The following is an 18,813-nucleotide window of genomic DNA, read 5'->3' as shown; positions in this document are numbered from 1 at the left end:
GTTATGCTTCGGTTTTCTTCGCCGAATGTACATGGCGCTTTGTTCATGTTTCTTTTTTTTCGTCACGAGGTTCATGTAGTCTTTTGTTTGACAGGTTGACAGGGCTATATAAACAGGGACTGCTGATGGCAGAGATTTTGTTTATGTTACTTTATTTAAAATCATGATTAAACAGACTTTACTGAAGTAACTTTTGCTCATTTTTGGTGGAGAGGTAGCTTATTAGGAGTACTTTCAGAATATGCAATAACCCAGAAAGTGTCAAAATGTACATGATGCCTTTTGAAATGTTACCGTCGAATTTGTCTGATCATGCCTTCCGTCGGATGGTGAAGTAAATGTTAGCTCAATTGGGTACTAAAGCCCTATGTTGTGGGTCTCGTGGCGCAGGGGTAGCGGCTTCGGCTGCCGATCCCGATGATGCTATGAGACGCGGGTTCGATTCCCGCCTTATCCACTGAGCTTCTATCGGATGGTGAAGTAAAACGTCGGTCCCGGTTTCTCCTGTCTCGTCAGAGGCGCTGGAGCAGAAATCCCACGTTAGAGGAAGGCCATGCCCCGGGGGGCGTAGTGCCAATAGTTTCGTTAGTTTCGTTTTTTTTTTCGCCCTATGTCAATTTTTATGTACAACGGTAAAAAACACGATTAAAAACCATTTCTAATCACTTTTTTTCAATTTAATGTAAATTTTTTTTTTGACAAGGCAACATTTTTTCGATGGATCAACTATGGTCCCCTTGGAACGAGCTGTCAAGTAGGAGCTTTTCTGTCAAGAAGGACCACGAGGTTAATTTTTCAAAATTGATTTAAAAATCCATTTTAAACTCTTTGTGGTCGTACAAAGGGTCATTGTACTCAGAAAAATAAGCTTTATCGCTGTAAACAATAATATAAGCAATCTAAGCTTCATTTTAGGACCCAATTCAGGTGTAGGAGTCGTCTCTCTGGGAAAACAACCTGTCTCGGTAGAGTCGCTGATCGGCAGTTGGTATCATAATCCAAAGGTCGTTAGTTCGAATCTCAGGGTGGATGTGAGCTTAAGGATAAAAAGAGGTTTGGGTTGCCTCACCGTTTCAAGCCTTCGGACACACCTATAGTTTCGAGTAGGAATCTAGCAATAAAGAACGCCAAGGCAATGCTGTAGAGCAAAGAATTTGTTTTTTTTCTGTTTTTTTTTATTTTTTAAAGTGGACTCTCTTTTTGTCGGTATTGAAGGGACTGTCGAGAGCAGGAGGTACCCCACTGTCCTCTGTATGATGTTAGTCCCAGTTGAATCCTAGGTTGAATCCCATGAAAATTACACTTTTTATAACATTGGAAAAGTCAAACCAGAAAGGAACCCATACTTCATTTTAAAAAAATCAGAATTTTGTTAATGTTTTAAAAAATTACATGCTCTTGAAATAGGGTTCTAAAGCCCTAACTAGGCCCTATGTCAATTTCTATGTGTAACGGTAAAAAACAAGCTTAAAACTAATTTCTGATCACTTTTTTTATTTTAATGCAAGAAAAAAAGAAAGAGCTGTCAAGTAGAACCTTAATTTTATTTAAAAACTCATTTTAAACCCAAAGAGTCATAGTACTAAGAGAAATAAGCATTATCGTTGTGAACAATAATATCAGCAATTTGAGCTTAATTTTAGGACCCAATTGTCGTGTGGAGAATTTCGGAATTTGCTTTTAGACAAACAAAACACGGAAGAGTATTTTTTTATGTTCAACATGTATAGAGAATCTGTTCGGTGCATCTTTAAGATTTTAGTTCCATCTTGTTTGTGGGTAATGGGATTTTTGTTTCTTTTTTTTCGTTTACCAGTATTATCAGTATTTAGGTGTTTTATCTCTTTCTTTTTGTGTAATATCTACCGTGTGTATGTGTTGGTGTGGATTTTTTCCTGTTATGTTTAACATTACTTTTCACTTCATTTTATATCTCTATGTACACAACTTAACTTAAATTGTCTTATGCCATTCGTCACAGGATTTAATGCTGTTTGTTGCTCTTCTGCCATTGTTGGACTATTTTAACATTTTTCGTTCCATTTGAAAATTCAAGGTGATGGACAAACTAAGCTCGCTTGGAGAATGGTTTCTCACTAAACCATTTAATTTATTCAGTTTTTTCCCTACAACTCCAGAAGAAACCAAAATCACTTCGCTTCGTTTAGGTGGATTGAGTTCTACTAAAATCTAGTGTCTTTTTAGTTGATTGAGCTTGTTCTCTCTGCTTGTTAGGGCGAAACATTCAGGTTTACTTTATGATAACAACATTGATCTGCCCGCAATTTATTCATTTCTCACCGTATATATTTAAATAACAACAGTTTTACTTTCCGTTACATCAGCCATCGTTTACATTGATTAAAAATCGTCTATAATATAACCTCTGAATGCTAATTGTCTGGCCTATCATTTCTTTGAAAGATATTCACACACACACATACCTTGTTGCCCTACACTTTCACCTAGTTTATCTAAGTTTTTCACTTTAAAACACGGCTACAAATCGACGCCAACATTTCAAAAAGCATCATGTACAAATTTTAATATAAAAGCAAAATAAGATGTTGTAATGATAACAAACGATGAAAAACGTTGCTTTTATTGATACTTGATCATCCAAATTCAATAAAACATTATTTCCGTCGTTTTATTTAAGAAAAACAAACATAACTTCTTTTGAAATCACCAACGTCTATATCACCCTGCTGTCATTGAAGGGGAAGCTTTGTTATGATTCGTTTTTCTTCGCCGAATGTACATGGCGCTTTGTTCATGTTGCTTTTTTTTCGACACGAGGTTCATGTAGCCTTTTGTTTGACAGGTTGACAGGGCTATATAAACAGGGACTGCTGATGGCAGAGATTTTGTTTATGTTACTTTATTTAAAATCATGATTAAACAGACTTTACTGAAGTAACTTTTGCTCATTTTTGGTGGAGAGGTAGCTTATTAGGAGTACTTTCAGAATATGCAATAACCCAGAAAGTGTCAAAATGTACATGATGCCTTTTGAAATGTTACCGTCGAAATGTTGAAATTTTGTGATTCTTTTTGGTATCGATAATTTTGAAGATTGTTTTCCTCGTCGTCGTGTCGTTTTGGATTTTTTCACGTTTATAGAAATTTTCAAAATACAGAGAGAGAGAGAGAGAGAGAGAGAGAGAGAGAGAGAGAGAGAGAGAGAGAGAGAGAGAGCTCAAGATTTCCACTAGTCTACTCGTTTTTGTATTTCTTTTTTTCTTTTATAAAATATAAGTTCTATCACATCGGTGTCTTTCACTTTCGTTTGATTTTTTTTAGTTTTCCACTCTTTATACATACTGCTATTGAACTGTACGATTTGTACCTACAGGGCGATCCTCTACGAAATCTGCAATTTTGGTATTAAATTTTTTGTTGTGGATTTTTGGTTTGGTTGAAATTTTGTGCGATACTTTTGAACAATTTCAAAATCACTTGTTTATGGTTACTTTGTCAATTATTTAAAAAATAGTATTTTCTTAAAATTGGAATACATGCATTTCCTCTATTAAAAAATAATCATGATTTTATTTGATTATTTAATCAAACTGTCGGTATTAAAAAAAACATAATTTTAAAGATGTTTGAAAATCAATAATAACGTAAAATTGCCCACAAAGCTTCAACCAAATGCAAAAATCCTTCCACACACACGCACAATTCGTAGCGAATCGCTCTACTAAATGTCGGCCGTGTCCCGATTGGAGTGCTCGATCGCCGCCAGCAGTTCGTGCTTTTGCCGCACGTACAGCCGGCCCTTCTTCCAGGGGTTCTGCAGCTGCAGCGGCCGGAAGTCATCGCGCAGGCAGCGTTCCCGCGCCCCGATGACCGCCACCAGACAGAAGCTGTCCAGCTTGTCCTGGGCGTAGATCGGACCCTCCTTGCCCTTCAGCACGACGGCCATGTTGAGCTGCTTGACGACCAGGTCGATCACCTCGCGGGCCGTCGTTTTCTGCGTAACGCGCAGCTTGAGCGACGTTCCGCTCGGCAGACCCGTCTCGTACGCGGCGTACACCTGCACGATGCTGGTGGTGAGGGGAGTTGGGGCGGTGACACCGGCGGCAGCTGCGGCGGCGACGTCCGTTGATTCGCTGCTGCTCGAGGTGGGCTCGGATGTGGATGCTGTTTTCGGTGGGATGGGACGTCGGGTGAGATCGGGTACGGTGGCGGCCTCCGAGGCGATTGTCCGGTGGTCGAGCACGTCCGGCGGAAGCTGCTTGAGCATGGTGGTGATGGGCTGCGGTGGCTTCGGTTGATCCTCGATAATGTGCAGGGCCGTTTGGTAACCTTTGGCTTCGTTTTGTAGCGCAGTCAACGTCGGCTTCAGGTAGGTGGTAACGATGGGTTCGTAGTCGGGTTCGATTTGGTTGACCGCTTTTAGGGGTTGCTCGCGAGGTTTCTTGCTGACCTTGAGCGGAACGACGGTGGGTAGACTGCGATTTTCGGCGTCTTCTCCGGCGGCCGCATGAGCGACGCCGGCGATGGTCGCGACGAACGGCGAGCGGACACTCAGCAGCGGACTGGACGTGGCCGAATAACTCGAGTACATCGTCGGAGGTCGCTTCTTGTTGCTGCTTGCCTGTTCGGAAGCCTTCTTCTTGTCAACCAGAGTGTCCTCCGACCGAGACGGTGGCAACCGTGGCACGACAAACTCTTTCTCCGGTTCAACGCCCATCACCGAGTAGTAGCTGGTTCCAGAGTTGGAGTACGCCGAATCGGCACTGTTTTTGCGCGAGTGCGCGTGACTACTCACGTTAAGAAACCGCTGGCTGTTGTACTTGAGCAGCTGCTCCGACTTGGAATGTTCCGCATCCAACAATCCATTGTGTCCTATCAAAGTGTCCGCTCCCGGCCCAGGCCACGACCCCCTCCCCGGGCTGCTCTTGTGGAACGTCGGTGGAGTACCTCCCGGCGGTTGCAGCAGCTGAGTCTCACTTCCACCCTTCTTTTCGCTCGAACTCTTCTTCCCAAAGTACGTACTCTTGTAGTCCAAGATCTGCTTCATGTTCAGCTCCGGCATGTTCGCACGATCCCTCGCGTATCCAATCACGTCCATCAACCACCGAACCCCCTTCCAAATGCTGTTCAACCCCGTCGACAAGTCCTGCAGCTTCGTCAAGCGATCCTTCGCCTTCTGCAACTCCGACGTGCTGAACGCCTCCCGGTGCAGATGGTTCGCCATCATCGTGTCCAACTCCAAGATGCACGACAGCCGTGAATACTTTTGCACAATACTGCTCTGGTACGTCTTCAAATGGATCATCTCAAAGGCCTGAATCGGCATCGAGAACAAATCCCCCCGCTGCAGCAGGATGTCCTTCTGGCCCGGAACCGCACAGCTGCTCTCCGCCGGTGGACAGATGATCAGGAAGCTAACGTCCGCGTTCAGCTCGATCACCTCGACGTCGTAGAGGCGGTGCGCCACGGCCACGTCCACCGGGATGTCCATGTACTGGAACAGGTTGTGCACCGCCTTCGTGAGGATCTCCAGGAAGTGCAGCTGCACCTCTGTCGGGCCCTGGCTCTTGGGCCGGAACTCCAGGATGCTCGAAGTTTTGTGCTGCTTGATCAGCTCCCATTCCTCGCTGTGGGTGGAGAGAAAAGAGGAACGTAATTAAAAATGAGCCACGTAGCCCAGTGGTAACGCTTCCGTCTCGTAAGCGGTAGATCGGGGTTCAAATCCCGGCTCGGACCAACACAACTGGTGATCTTTTCCCTTCTGGAAACTGGACCTTGCCAACGACACCTCAGGAAGGCGACTTATCGAATGTTAACATTAACCTTAACATGTTAACATTAGTTGAGTAAAAAACTGCCACTGAATCCGCTTTGTAAATGTCGGCCCCGATACTCTTCAAGGGTGTGCCCCTCAGACTCTGGGAAAGATTTACTTACTTAGGTGGTTGGTGCCTTCCTCACATTTAAAGGGTCGTATGATAGATCCGGACAAGGTTTTCATCAAAATATCTGAGATCCGGCCTCCAAAAAGTGCATAATTAAAACTTAAGTGCTTATAACTTTTGATAAGGTTGCCAGATCTTCAATGTCTTGGGCGCGTTGGAAAGGTCTTTCAAATAGGTACCTTTCTGAAAATGTTACGGGATTTCTTACAAAAACCACCCTTTCTACAATCTACCGGACTTTTGTTAAAAACGTTTTTTAGCATAACTTTTGAAGCAATTAACTAATTTTTTTAATTTTCAATAGCGTCTTATGGAACCCCAAAACGGATCGAATGAGACCAAAACAGACAAAATCGGTTAAGCCAGCGGCGAGATTATCTAGTGCAATTTTTTGATCAATATCCCACCAGACACACAGACATTTGCTCAGAAGTTGATCCTGAGTCGATATGTATACGTATAGAACCCCTCTGCTTCAGTCGTCTTTTTGTTCCTTTTTTACGTTAATTTCTTTTATCCTAAACGAATTCTAAAATCTATGGAAACGTCCAGGATTTGATCCCTGAACCCCCGATTGTGAGAAAGAAGTCACAAAACAACAATTAAGTTATGGAGCTGGATATGTTTATAGCAAATAGCTCACAATTAATATAAAATGTAACAAACAGCTTGCGAAGAAGACGATATGCGGTTAGAATTGCTTTTACAAGAAAGGTGCAAGGCTGACGATTCCCTAAAGACCGAGCAAAATACACCGACATCATCTTCTTCATCGCCTTAATACGTGCCATCATTAGCAGTCACGTCCAGTCAGAGGTTAACCCTCACCAACGTTACTGCGAACATGTAAGGAATAATATCTATACTTACGCCGACACGTGCGGGTTGTCCCGGATCTTGCAGTGGGGTAGCACGTTGGGTGCCTTCACCGGCACCACCACCTGAATCACGTCCACCGAGCTCTGCATCTTGAGATAGCCGACGTAGAGGCCACGGGGCAGCCGGATGTTGGACACCTGGTGGTAGTTGATCTGGTCCTGAATCGAGTTCATCAGCAGCTCGTTGATGCTGCTGTCCTCCGTCGAGAGGGCCAACTTTTTGTGGATTTTGTTCAGCGGGATCCAGCGCGAGTTTAATACTGATATACTTTTGGGGCTCTGTTGGGAGAGAGAGAGAGAGAGAGGAGTTACAAATCGTTCTAGTTTTGAAGAAATGCAAAACCCACCTTTATACAGTTTACGCAGGATAGCACGACGGTACCGTGCACGTCGCGCAGGGGCTTGTAGTATAATTGACCGAGATCTGTGATGGAGAGGGCGGACTGCATCTGGCACGCGGCCGACAGCAGCTTCGTCCTGAAGTGGATTGCGGAGGACGCGTTCCGCTCCATGTCTACCCGCAGCAGCCTGACGTCGTCCCAGGTGCAGGCGACCTGTGGAGGGTGGAAAAAATGTTTATTGAAATTTGAAATTTTTCAAAATTGTTTGTTAAAAAGAACATCCCATTTGAAAAAATAACATTCTTCGATTTTCATGATAAGTGTAGTAAATAATACAACATGAACGAGTAAACGTTTTGTTTTTTTATTGTTTGGAATTGAAGTAAAAGTCCTTTTAGAAACAATTTTGGTAATGGCTTCTGGCTTCTCATGTTTCAATTACTCGGAACAGACTTACAAACTTATTTTCAGGTAGAAGTGTGATGTGGGACGTACTTAAACACATTGACCTGAGAGTTGCTTTTCATGCCAGTTGAAGTTCCAATTACGATGCTAGAATCAGGAATAAATGAGTTTGGCCCTAGGTTGGACCTTTAAGCACGCCTTGAAAAAAATGCTTAAATCCCGAGATCGCAGGAAACATTTTTGTCTCATTTAAATTTCAACCATCAAAAAATCGTCAAGTGGTTTTAAAAATGAAAAAAAAAAATCATTGTCGGAATTGTTGCTTCATCAAGGATTCGGTGAACGATGTACCTATTTTCGACCTAAACTTTTATCCCAAAAAATAACAAATTTGGAGGCCACGTGGTTTAGGGTCACGATTTCTTTGAGCTTTTCTTCACCCTCACTGGCTTGCATTCGCTGCCGCTGCTGCCTAGGGACCTATAGGTTCCCGACGAACACGCACTGCCCTTACACCTACATATTACCCTTGCTCTGAGTCAGTACGAGCAACACGCTAGAACACGCTTTGAGTGTTCGTGCACACCTTCTTTTCCGGTTGCGCATTTTAACTCGGCCGGGGGTGGTACATTACGTAGCAGTGCTGTTAAACGTTAATTAACGTTAACGCGTCCGTTAATCGTTAAAATTAACGTGAACGCGAACGGAGCCAACGTTGATCTTAACTTTAACGCGAACGGAGCACGTTAATTAACGTCGTTAATTAACGCGTTGATTAACGCGTTAATATTTGTGAGGCACCGACTTTGAGGGCCTGTATCTCTCAAACGGTAACATCTAGCGGATTACTTCCAGTTGCATTTTACGGGCACTAACTGTGACTATGAGTTCCCGGTAAGGTAATTTGTTCAAAGTGGCCACCGGTTCCGGCAACCCGGAACATCCGTCAAGCATGTTTTTTAAAGTTGTTGTCGTTCAATCGTCATTTGAGCCAATGTTATAAGACGTTGTTTGTAGTATATAGGTATACTGACTATATTGGGTCAGTTCAGGATATCTGTGGCCACTCCGGAACCGATTCCGTGGTACCAAGCAAATGGTTCCGACGATTGTGATATTCAAAAGTCGACCTGTTGCTTATCAAACTTCGTATAATTAAAATCATTTATCATCTATTATTATGCCAGTGTCCTTCGACCCAATCGGAACACTCCGGAACCGGTTACCGGTGGCACCGGAGGAAGTGTACTGAGTATAGAAAAAGCCCTTTTATGTGACATATCAAACTTCATGAAATTGAAAATTATAACCAACGAAGGCCAAACTGACGTCATCAGGGTTGATCCTTCCGGAATGGGTCACTGGAGGCCACAGTGTTTCCCCCTCCCCCCTCTCGCTTCTCCTGCATCATAGAGAAAGTGCCGACGTCTTATGAAGAATGTTATGTTAATAAAAATATATATTAGCTATACTGCCGTTCTAAGCATAATTGTCCCATGTCATTTTTTGACGATTTTGACCTTTTGATATTTTTAAGTTTAGTTTGTCGTATACTTTTCGAAAATCCCATAAAATCTAGTACTTTGTTCGGAAACTCATCAAAAACAACACCAAGTCTGTTTGTCCCATCGTTACACTTCTACGCATAATTGTCCCACCAAGTATTTTCTTTCACGGAATCATTAGTTATACGAAGCATTGAGTCTTGTTTACATACTATATAGCAAGAGGATCATAAATAAGAGTGATCAACTATTAACTGGGGCGATTGGGGACACATAGGACGAATAAGAACCCACGGGACAATTATGCGTAGAAACACAGAAATCGAATAGAAAAAATTCAATCGCGTTTTTCTCAGCTGCACTTTTTTGAACATGGGACAATTATGCGTAGAACGGCAGTATACACTGGCTGGTTTTAAAATCATCGACAGAACATTCAGAAGTGGTTCCATAACGCAATCTGGGAGGCCTTGAACTAAAAATTAGGCAAATTTGACAATTGACGTAATAAACAGCAACTACTGGCTCTCTGATCGGGTTTCCATGGTAACCGGCGAGAGTGTCAAACCTGTACAATTCTTCTAGTTAATTGGCCTACTTGGATACAGTGCAATGGGACTTCAACTGCGTACCATCTTGTAGCCTACCTACTAATTGCAAGCGCACTGGAGTTTAAAGACGGGTCAACCGAAACCAATACAAAAGTGCATCGGAAATATTTCCCGAATAATATAAAAAATCTTCATACTCATAAGGCACCGACATGCATCTAAGTGGTCATAACTTTCAATTTCATTTTTCTATACTCAGTACACTTCCTCCGAGGCCACCGGTAACCGGTTCCGGAGTGGTCCGATGGGGTCAAAGGGCACCAGCATGATAATGGATGATTAATGATTTTAATTTGACGAAGTTTAATAAGCAACAGGTCGACTTTTGAATATCACAATCGTCGGAACCATTTGCGTGGTACCATGGAATCGGTTCCGGAGTGGCCGCAGATACCCTGAACTGACCCAATATAGTCAGTATACCTATGTACTACAAACAACGTCTCATAACATTGGCTCAAATGACGATTGAACGACAAAAACTTTAAAAAACATGCTTGACGGATGTTCCGGGTTGCCGGAACCGGTGGCCACTTTGAACAAATTACCTCACCGGGAACTCATAGTCACAGTTAATGCCCGTAAAATGCAACTGGAAGTAACCCGCTAGATGTTACCGTTTGAGAGATACAGGCCCTCAAAGTCGGTGCCTCACAAAGATTAACGCGTTAATCAACGCGTTAATTAACGACGATAATTAACGTGCTCCGTTCACGTTAAAGTTAAGATCAACGTAGGCTCCGTTCGCGTTCACGTTTATGTTAACTTTTAACGATTCCGTTAAGTTAAACGTCGTTAATCTAAACGTTTAACAGCACTGTTACGTAGGGTTTGATGTAAGTATAAGCGCCTAGCCATTTATAGTGTGCCTATTAACTTTCATTAAAGCAAAAACTGTTTTATTTTTAGTTTGAATTCAAAATCTAACTGTTATTCACTGTGTATTGTTTTCTCCTGAAATCTTTCCTAATGTTGAGTCGTGTTTATCTGTTGCTATTTCTTTTGTCGCTGTGTTTTGTTACAATTTTTGATCCTAAGCATGTTATAAAAGTTTACCAAAAGTACAATAGTAATATTTGTGTTAATCCTTTAACCATTCCATAAATTGAGTATGAGCTCAAACATCACTTGTTTGAAAAAAGGGTGAAGTTTGAAAACAATAGACAGTAAAAGAGAATTTATTTTATAAAAAATCAAGAATCAATAGTAAGAGAATGATGATTGTATTTTAAAGAATAAAAGAGAAGCTGGATGTAGTAGATGTTAAACTAGACAATAGTTAATAAATAGAGATAAAAAAACAAGCTTAGATTATAGTAATGCTAATATATAGGACAGATAAATAATTATTCAAATAAATAAATTCGCAATAAAATCAAAAAAGATTAGGAAGATGATAAGAGGCTTGATGTTATTAGTACATTAAGAAAAAGTATATTTTTAAGGAAAAAAACAAAGTTTGTTACAGCAGTATCAGTTGGTAAAAAAGAGTGGAAAAGCTTTGAGAGATTAGAGAATCAAAAGTTAGTAAAATCAAAATCAAAATCAAATGATGGATATTAAATAGAAGAATCAGTGAAGAAGTGAGAATCAGTAGAGCAAAATAAAAATAATGGATAGGTGATAGCACTTGAAGAAGAAGAAGAATGAAGAGAAGAGAAACCCCGTTGTGCGATGTTTCAGGTACATCCACAGCAGTTGACTCAACATACTGCGAATCAAAACAATACCGTCTACAATCATAAATTACTTCCCTTTCGTACATTGTTGCGCCCCTTTCTTTCAGCCGTCTCGACTCTGACCCGCGGTGGTCAAAGGTTTACGAGCCGTTTCCACAGGCCACCAGAACTACGGATAGTTAGTTGCGCTCCTTCCAGGATGTTCCTTACCTGGACGTCAACCGAAGAGCACGCAACAAGATCAGTGGCATTGAATGCTCTTAGGTATCAATCCTTGGCCTGCAATAATGGGAGATCTCAAATTCTGAACAAAAAACCAAAGCATGCTTTTTGAAAGGACCGAAAAATTAAATGACAGAGGGAGCAATATTGATTTAGAGAAGATCGACAGCCAGAGAGTCCGCTGTATTATTTTCGATTATCGACGCTTTATAAAATCAGAAAAAAATTAGATAGCTTTATTCACTAGCGTGCACAGGGTGGGGCAACATGGGGCAACTACCCCACCATCCTCAGAAAGTTCTAAATTTGGTCAGGGGGTGTCCACAAATGACGTATTTTTCAAAACGTCCATATTATTGCCCCACCTTCCTCAAAGAGCAGGGCACGCTAGTGGCTATATTTGTTTGACGATGCACAAAATATACTCGTTACACGTGGATAAATAACAATTTGCCAATTACGGGAAAACACGCTTAATTCGACGAAGAGCATCGAAATACGCTTTCCAAGAAGGGGAAATCAACAAGTTTACCACGATAACCGAACCACAGTATCGTTCTTGGAAGGTACTACTCAATGTTGGGCCGCACATATTTCATGGGGTACAAACCACCAATACCTTACAGCGAAAATGATTCGACGAACTGGTTCGCCACAGGATTTCGCAGTATCAGGTCCCGTGTTATTTCATCCGTTAAATAACCTATGCAAAAGTTCTCTACAGTAGGATGAACTAATTTTCTGATGAACTATCGAACAGAAATTGTATTAAGCAAAAATAAATCAATTATCCGATTTTTTCAGGCTTATCAAGTTTAAATTCAAAGTGACCGTTCTCATTTTTTTTACGATGAAACAAAAAGAAAGTTTAATGTCGCTGTGTATATCTGTGATTCCTACCTTCATCAGCCAGTAAAAGTCGGTGTGCAGATTGCTGGTGAACGTTTCGTCAATCTCTATCACCGGCACAAAGTCCTCGTTGGTGAGCAGCAGTTTGTCCTCGTGGTACAGCACGCAGGCCAGGTAGATTCCCCTACAAAAAAAAAAATCCAGAAAGAAGAAATTTATAAATCGTCATAAACCAACGGCCCCCCATTTGTACCTTTTGAGATTTTTCTGAAATTTGGACGCCGCCGAAAAGAGCTGCTTGATGGTGGTCTTCTTCTTGATGGCACGCTTGGCCGGCGCGGTCGCGTCCAGTGCAATCTCGGAGGCGTCCTCGGGTCGGGCCAGCCGGACCGCGTTGAACAGGTCGTCCAGGTTGCGTTGCTTGCCGGCGAAGCGGTTCTCGCGCGTTTCAACGTCGCGCCAACCTACACGGTGGGAAAGCGGGAAAAAAGATTTTAGCAATAAATTTTTATTTCCACCCGGGGACTACTCTCGGCATTAGAGTGTCGAGCTTTTTTTTTGTTGGTTGCTGGAAGGTACATAATCCGCTGAGTTTTTTTTTTGTTGGACAAGTTTAGTTAGTTATGCTAGGGTGGGTGGTCGGACTTTTTTTAAAGAAACTTTAATTGAAAAAAAAACATTCTGAAATCTGTTGTATTTCCTAAAAAAAAACAACAACAGCAACATTTCCAGACACTCAAATAATAGAAAATGTATTACTTAAAAAATGATTACAAATCGAAAACTGTTTTAAAAAAAGTCTACATAAACTATAGAACAAAATATCTAAATAAAATATTTGAAAAACAAACTATTCACAATTTAAGTAAAAATAGAAAGAAAACAACAAATTTATTGAAAAAATCTTCAAGAATTGAAGCATTCAAAATTTTGGGGCAAAAAAAACTAAGTCAACCAAACTATTTAAATAAAAATAAAAAGGAACAAATATATAAATATTTATAATTCTATGTTTCTTGAATTTTATGGGAAAACAGAAGGGAATTGGAAATAAGCTAATTTTAAATTTCATTCTTGTTTTTTTTAAAAAACGCATAAGGACAGATGTGTTCTTTAAAACGGTTTAAATATCTAAGAATTCATGATCACAAATATTTTTAATCAAGTTTTTTTTAAATTATTTTGTGGATTTTGATATTAAAATTAAAAATTTACTTATCATGTTGTCGGCATTTCAATGTTTTTCGTAAATTTAATGAGAATCAATGCGAAATATTTCTAGATTAAAATTCATTCTTAAAAAATATGTGTAAATCTACTGGTATCAAAACTTAAAGAATATTTCCAATTACCTAATTAACTTCTTAAAAGCTTTAAATTTTTCATCAGAAAACAAATCTATAACCAAACTCATGTTGGACAATTCTGAATATTTAAAAAAAATTAAGCAATGTGACAAAATAAAACAGAATATGTAAAAACTTTACGCTGGTCAGAATCGTTGAACTCTTGACTACTAATGTCAAATTGGATTTTCAACAGCTTTGTTATTGTTTAAAGTATACTCCCACATTTTAAATTTATATTGAAACGTATTAGAAAAAAATACTTACATCGTTGGCAAAACTTCTTTGACTCTTTATTTAAAAGCTTAATAGTCTTTTCTTTCTCAAGACTGAAAGAAACTTTAAATTTAAGGTTTAGTGGTTCGAAACGAATTGAGTGCAATTGAATTGAAAATTGTACAAAATATCACAAAATTATTCGAAAAATAGATTGTTTTTTGCTGTTCTTGACTTTTCCCGACTTTTAACTAATATTTTGAGGATTTTGGCGAATTTCCGACTTTCCCGATTTCCCGACTTTTGTGACCCTGGCGCTCTAATGATCAACAAGTATTCTTCTTCATACAAAATTGTATAAAAAAAAAATATTTCTCGTGGGCTGCTCGAGTTTTCGTCTTATCGTGCTCATATTTCGGATTTAAGTATTTTCAACAAATCGTCACTTGTGTACTATCTTGTGACACGTCTGCTGTAAAAAGATAGGGCGTGTCACAAGATAGCACACACGCGACGAAATGTCAGCAAATTTAAATTTCGAGAGTTTTACAGCACGAGTCGTATATTTATAAACATATTGACAGACACGACGAGTCCTGAAAAAATCAAGTTTTACGTAAAACTTTATTTTTTGCAATTCCAAAAACTATCTTTGAATGAAATTTTAAGTAAAATGCCATATGTCAATTCACCATTTAAATCAAATATATATTGAAATTTTTTTCAATACAAGTGCTGAAAAGTTCAACAGTTTCAGGCCTGGAAAGTTGAACTTTTCAGCCCTTGTATCGACGCGTATTTTTCTTCAATTCTGTTATTTTTGGTAGAGTAAAAGTAGGCCGTTTTGTCGTTCGAGAATGACAGGAAAAGTATGTTGATTTAAGATGGAACTGTAAAAATGTATATTTAACATATGAAAAAAAAATGTGAGCTCGCTCCAACATTAATTTTTTTTATCGATTTACATGAAATGTTTGAAACACATTAGTATGTTAAAACAAACAAGGAAAAATAAATAAACAAAAGATAAAAAGTTTGAGCATAAGATTCCGATCCTCCCACCCTAACACACTATGCTGGAAGCATAGAAAAAACAAAAAGTGTGAAAACAAATGCTTTTTTTTCGTCCCAACTATCGCCAGCTGGCCGGCCGGTACGCCACAACATTGCCACCGCCGGCAGCCATAAACAAATGCAAACTGCCCTAGTCGGCAATTGTCCCCTTGGGGAACACATTAATGCTTTCATCTTTTTACGATTTTTTTTCTACTCCCCTTATCGAAACCCTAAGGGAGAGGGAAAAGCATTCACCGATTACGATCACGTGGGTCTAATTTGGTTGTAAATTTACCGGGTTTGGATTTATACTTTGGGAAATAAACAAGCTAGAACACTCACTGGAGGGCACCACGCAGTTCGGCGTGGACAGCTTGTACGGGCCCCAGCCCTTGATGTTGCCGGCGGCCGCCCGGAAAAAGTACCGCCTGCCCTGGATCAGCTCGCCCAGGCTGCACACGGCGCCCATGCAGCCGTGGAAGCTGGTCCACTCGTTGACTTCCCGTTCGCCGACTACGTTGCTAAAGTCCGACCGGGACGACCATTGCACTGCAAACGGAAGGAAGAAAAAAAAATGACAGTAATTAGTGCGGGTTGCCTACCATGCAGGCGCAAATCAGTCGGTTTGCTTACCTTTGAATTTGGTTGATATGGCACCTTCCAGGGGTTCGTACAGCCGCAAGCTAACCGAACCGCACCCCGTCACGTCGATGTCGATCCGGTTCAGCAGGTCGGGCGGCTTCGTCTGGTCCCAGCCCAGTATCATCCGGCGGAGGCCCTTGACGCGGCGTTCCCACAGGCCGACCTGTTTGTCGATTTCGCTCCCCGTGCAGCTCGTCACCGACGGACCACCACTTCCTGCCGGGGAGAAAAAAAAACGGACGAAGGCGGAAGTTTGCTCGTTAGTGTGATTATACCGTGAAAAAGTTTTTTCAACTATTCCACCCTTAAGGTAGATTATCGGATATTGACAGTTTCACCGGTGCCATTAGTAAGACAAATTGTACACTGACTGCTAATCTTTATTACATTTCTTTAAAAAATTTGTGTATCTTCAATATAATTGGGACAAAAAATTGTAGGAGTGGCCTCTAACTTTTTTTACAAGTTTATTTGATGGAGTGGATCCTAAAGTCAAACATTTGACAAGCAAAATTGAAATTGATTTTTTTCAATGTGTTGTAATTGATCCCTTAAGCGGTATACGCACATCGGAAGGAACCGGTCAAGAAAAAATTTAAATGGGCAGCAGCGGCAGCGAAAGCAAGCCAGAGAGGGTGAAAAAAAGCCCCAAGAAAACGCTCCATCTCCTTTGTTCTGATGTTCGTTAAGCTGTTTCTTAACCCTTTTCCTTCCAATCTCCATGATAGCCTTTAGTTAAATAAAAACACATTTGACGTTCAATTATTGACCCTCCAATTTAACAGAAGAATCTTAATAGGTTGAAGTGGACCCTTTTGTCATCCATACAAACATTTGACATTACATTTTGAACAAGCAAATTTGTTGAAGTGGAGGACAAAGGCATTTTTTAAATTTAGTTTTGGTCGAAAAAATTTGAAACATTTTTCTTATTATTTGATGAGAAATGTTAGTATTCTTACAGTTCAAATTTTTAACTACTTTTTGTTCGAATTATACTGAAGATAATCTATTTTTTTTCAAATTGGGATAATATAATTCGTCATTTCTAGATTAAATTTTCAAAACAACCTATCCCTCATGGGTTTCCTATGCAGATACGACCTTTTGAAAATTTAATCTAGATTTCAGTACAATCCAGCGCTGCCATCTACCCTAGTGCGTCACTAAAAGTGGGGTTGAGTAGGTTTACGAGGGGGTTACAATTTACAATGTACAAAATGAAATGCATTACTTTAGTTACAGCATGTGTGTACACACAAAGCACCTGTCCTGTGGAGGGAAATTAAGTTGTTGTGTTATCGCGCCTAAAGCTCGTTCGCGCGCTACATCGCACTGTGATTAAAATCTATCTCCCCACACTGGAGACGAGGGGTGTTTCGGGGTAACAGAAAAATGGAGTTTCAAATCTATAAGGTTATCAGGTTATAAGCAAAATTTTGGGAACATCAATATAAACAAACAAAAGGGTAGCTTTGTATCGATGAATTTTGCGTTTGGAAATATCTATGAAAATTGGGGTTCTCTATTGAACAAAAAAAATAGAAAGGATAGAAAAGTAATTACCACAACTCTGTATGTTCACCACCATGTAGTTAAGCGCTGGGGTATAATGAGAACAAATAGGTGTTATTCTGTGCGGAGTTGGGCGAGGAGAAGTGTAGACATGTGAGTTTTGACCAAATACGGGAACGAGATAGAAGGTCTATTTCAAGCAGTGAACAGGATATCATATATACCAAAACATGCGCATGGATCTGGCCTTCACGCCAGTGATGTTTTTGGTAAACGCATTGGTGGCCAAAGTGCCTCAAAACGGGTTAAATCCCATTTAAAATTGAAGGGCGGAGCGCCAGCTCCTGTTACTTCCAATCAAGCTTATATTTTGGATTTGGGCTCAGTACGCCCACTGGAACCAGCCCCTGAACGCCCGCTAAAAAATCATTTTTGTTACATCCTAATATATATATACAGCAATTCCCCACGAAAACAGCATGGAAAAAAACAAAAGTGCTCGGATCGGGCTCAAAATTTTTGTGGGAGTTCCCTGGCCGAAATAATTAGACCCGTATTTTTTTGTTTGGCCATTAGGGTGACCTACGCCGTGTTAGGGTGGTCTGAAAAATTGCCATTTTCGTCGATTTTCGCAAAAACCACTTTTTTCGAAAAATCATAACTCCTCGCCATTTCAACCGATTTCAATTGTCTTATACGCAAATGAAAGGTGATAAGTTGGCCTTTCAAAGAAAAATAGTAAGAAGTTTCAAAAATCTAGCCTAACATATGAAAAGGGCGTATGCAACTTTAAAATGCCGTTTTGACGGTGTCTGGACCAAAGAGCCTATGTCTGGAAATAATTTTATCGGATTCCCCGGACATTTTTACATAACATAATAAAAAATGGGAGGAGTTCATTAACAGGATTCCGAGATATGATTTTTTGAAAATAAAATCCGTGTTTTCTGACGCGCCGCGCGCAAAAACCGGAGAATGACGAAATTGGCAAAAAATCAACTTTTTTCACAAAAACTGCGATAACTTTAAAATTTCAGCGATGACCTATACATGTCTGGGTACCAAAAGTTGCGTCTATTAATTACGAAAATTTTGGTACCCAGACATCTATAGGTCATCGCTGAAATTTTAAAGTTATCGCAGTTTTAGTGAAAAAAGTTGATTTTTTGCCAATTTCGTCATTCTCTGGTTTTTGCGCGCGGCGCGTCAAAAAACACGGATTTTATTTTCAAAAAATCATATCTCGGAATCCTGTTAATGAACTCCTCCCATTTTTTAGTATGTTATGTAAAAATGTCCGGAGAATCCGATAAAAATATTTCCAGACGTAGGCTCTTTGGTCCAGACACTGTCAAAACGACATTTTAAAGTTTCATACGCCCTTTTCATATGTTAGGCTAGATTTTTGAAACTTCTTATTATTTTTCTTTGAAAGGCCAACTTATCACCTTTCATTTGCGTATAAGACAATTGAAATCGGTTAAAATGGCGAGGAGTTATGATTTTTCGAAAAAAGTGGTTTTTGCGAAAATCGACGAAAATGGCCATTTTTCAGACCACCCTAACACGGCGTAGGTCACCCTAATGGCCAAACAAAAAAATACGGGTCTAATTATTTCGG

At 40.3% G+C, this 18,813-nt stretch overlaps 1 protein-coding gene across 6 annotated transcripts in view; it reads right to left on the bottom strand.

Annotated features, from left to right (window-relative positions):
- Positions 1 to 1,704: 1,704 nt before the first annotated feature.
- The window catches only part of LOC120432527 (uncharacterized), a 107,670-nt gene continuing 90,561 nt past the window's right edge, over positions 1,705 to 18,813 (bottom strand). For 4 of the 6 annotated variants that reach the window (XM_039597750.2, XM_052711408.1, XM_052711407.1 and 1 more), the window contains 8 exons: positions 17,244 to 17,279; positions 15,669 to 15,893; positions 15,378 to 15,584; positions 12,671 to 12,881; positions 12,469 to 12,601; positions 7,153 to 7,359; positions 6,798 to 7,084; positions 1,705 to 5,609 (listed from right to left, as the gene is read on the bottom strand). In XM_039597750.2, coding sequence (XP_039453684.1) covers positions 3,704 to 5,609; positions 6,798 to 7,084; positions 7,153 to 7,359; positions 12,469 to 12,601; positions 12,671 to 12,881; positions 15,378 to 15,584; positions 15,669 to 15,893; positions 17,244 to 17,279 — 3,212 coding nt within the window. In that variant the 3' untranslated portion in view covers positions 1,705 to 3,703. The remainder of the gene's footprint in view (positions 5,610 to 6,797; positions 7,085 to 7,152; positions 7,360 to 12,468; positions 12,602 to 12,670; positions 12,882 to 15,377; positions 15,585 to 15,668; positions 15,894 to 17,243; positions 17,280 to 18,813) is intronic. The other 2 variants (XM_052711405.1, XM_052711406.1) reach the window with 2 other exon arrangements.

Source organism: Culex pipiens, unplaced genomic scaffold (assembly GCF_016801865.2).
Source record: "Culex pipiens pallens isolate TS unplaced genomic scaffold, TS_CPP_V2 Cpp_Un0006, whole genome shotgun sequence".
Classification (NCBI taxonomy): domain Eukaryota; kingdom Metazoa; phylum Arthropoda; class Insecta; order Diptera; family Culicidae; genus Culex; species Culex pipiens.
The sequence above is the reverse complement of the archived record's forward strand: the minus strand, read 5'-3'. Positions and strand labels throughout refer to the sequence as shown.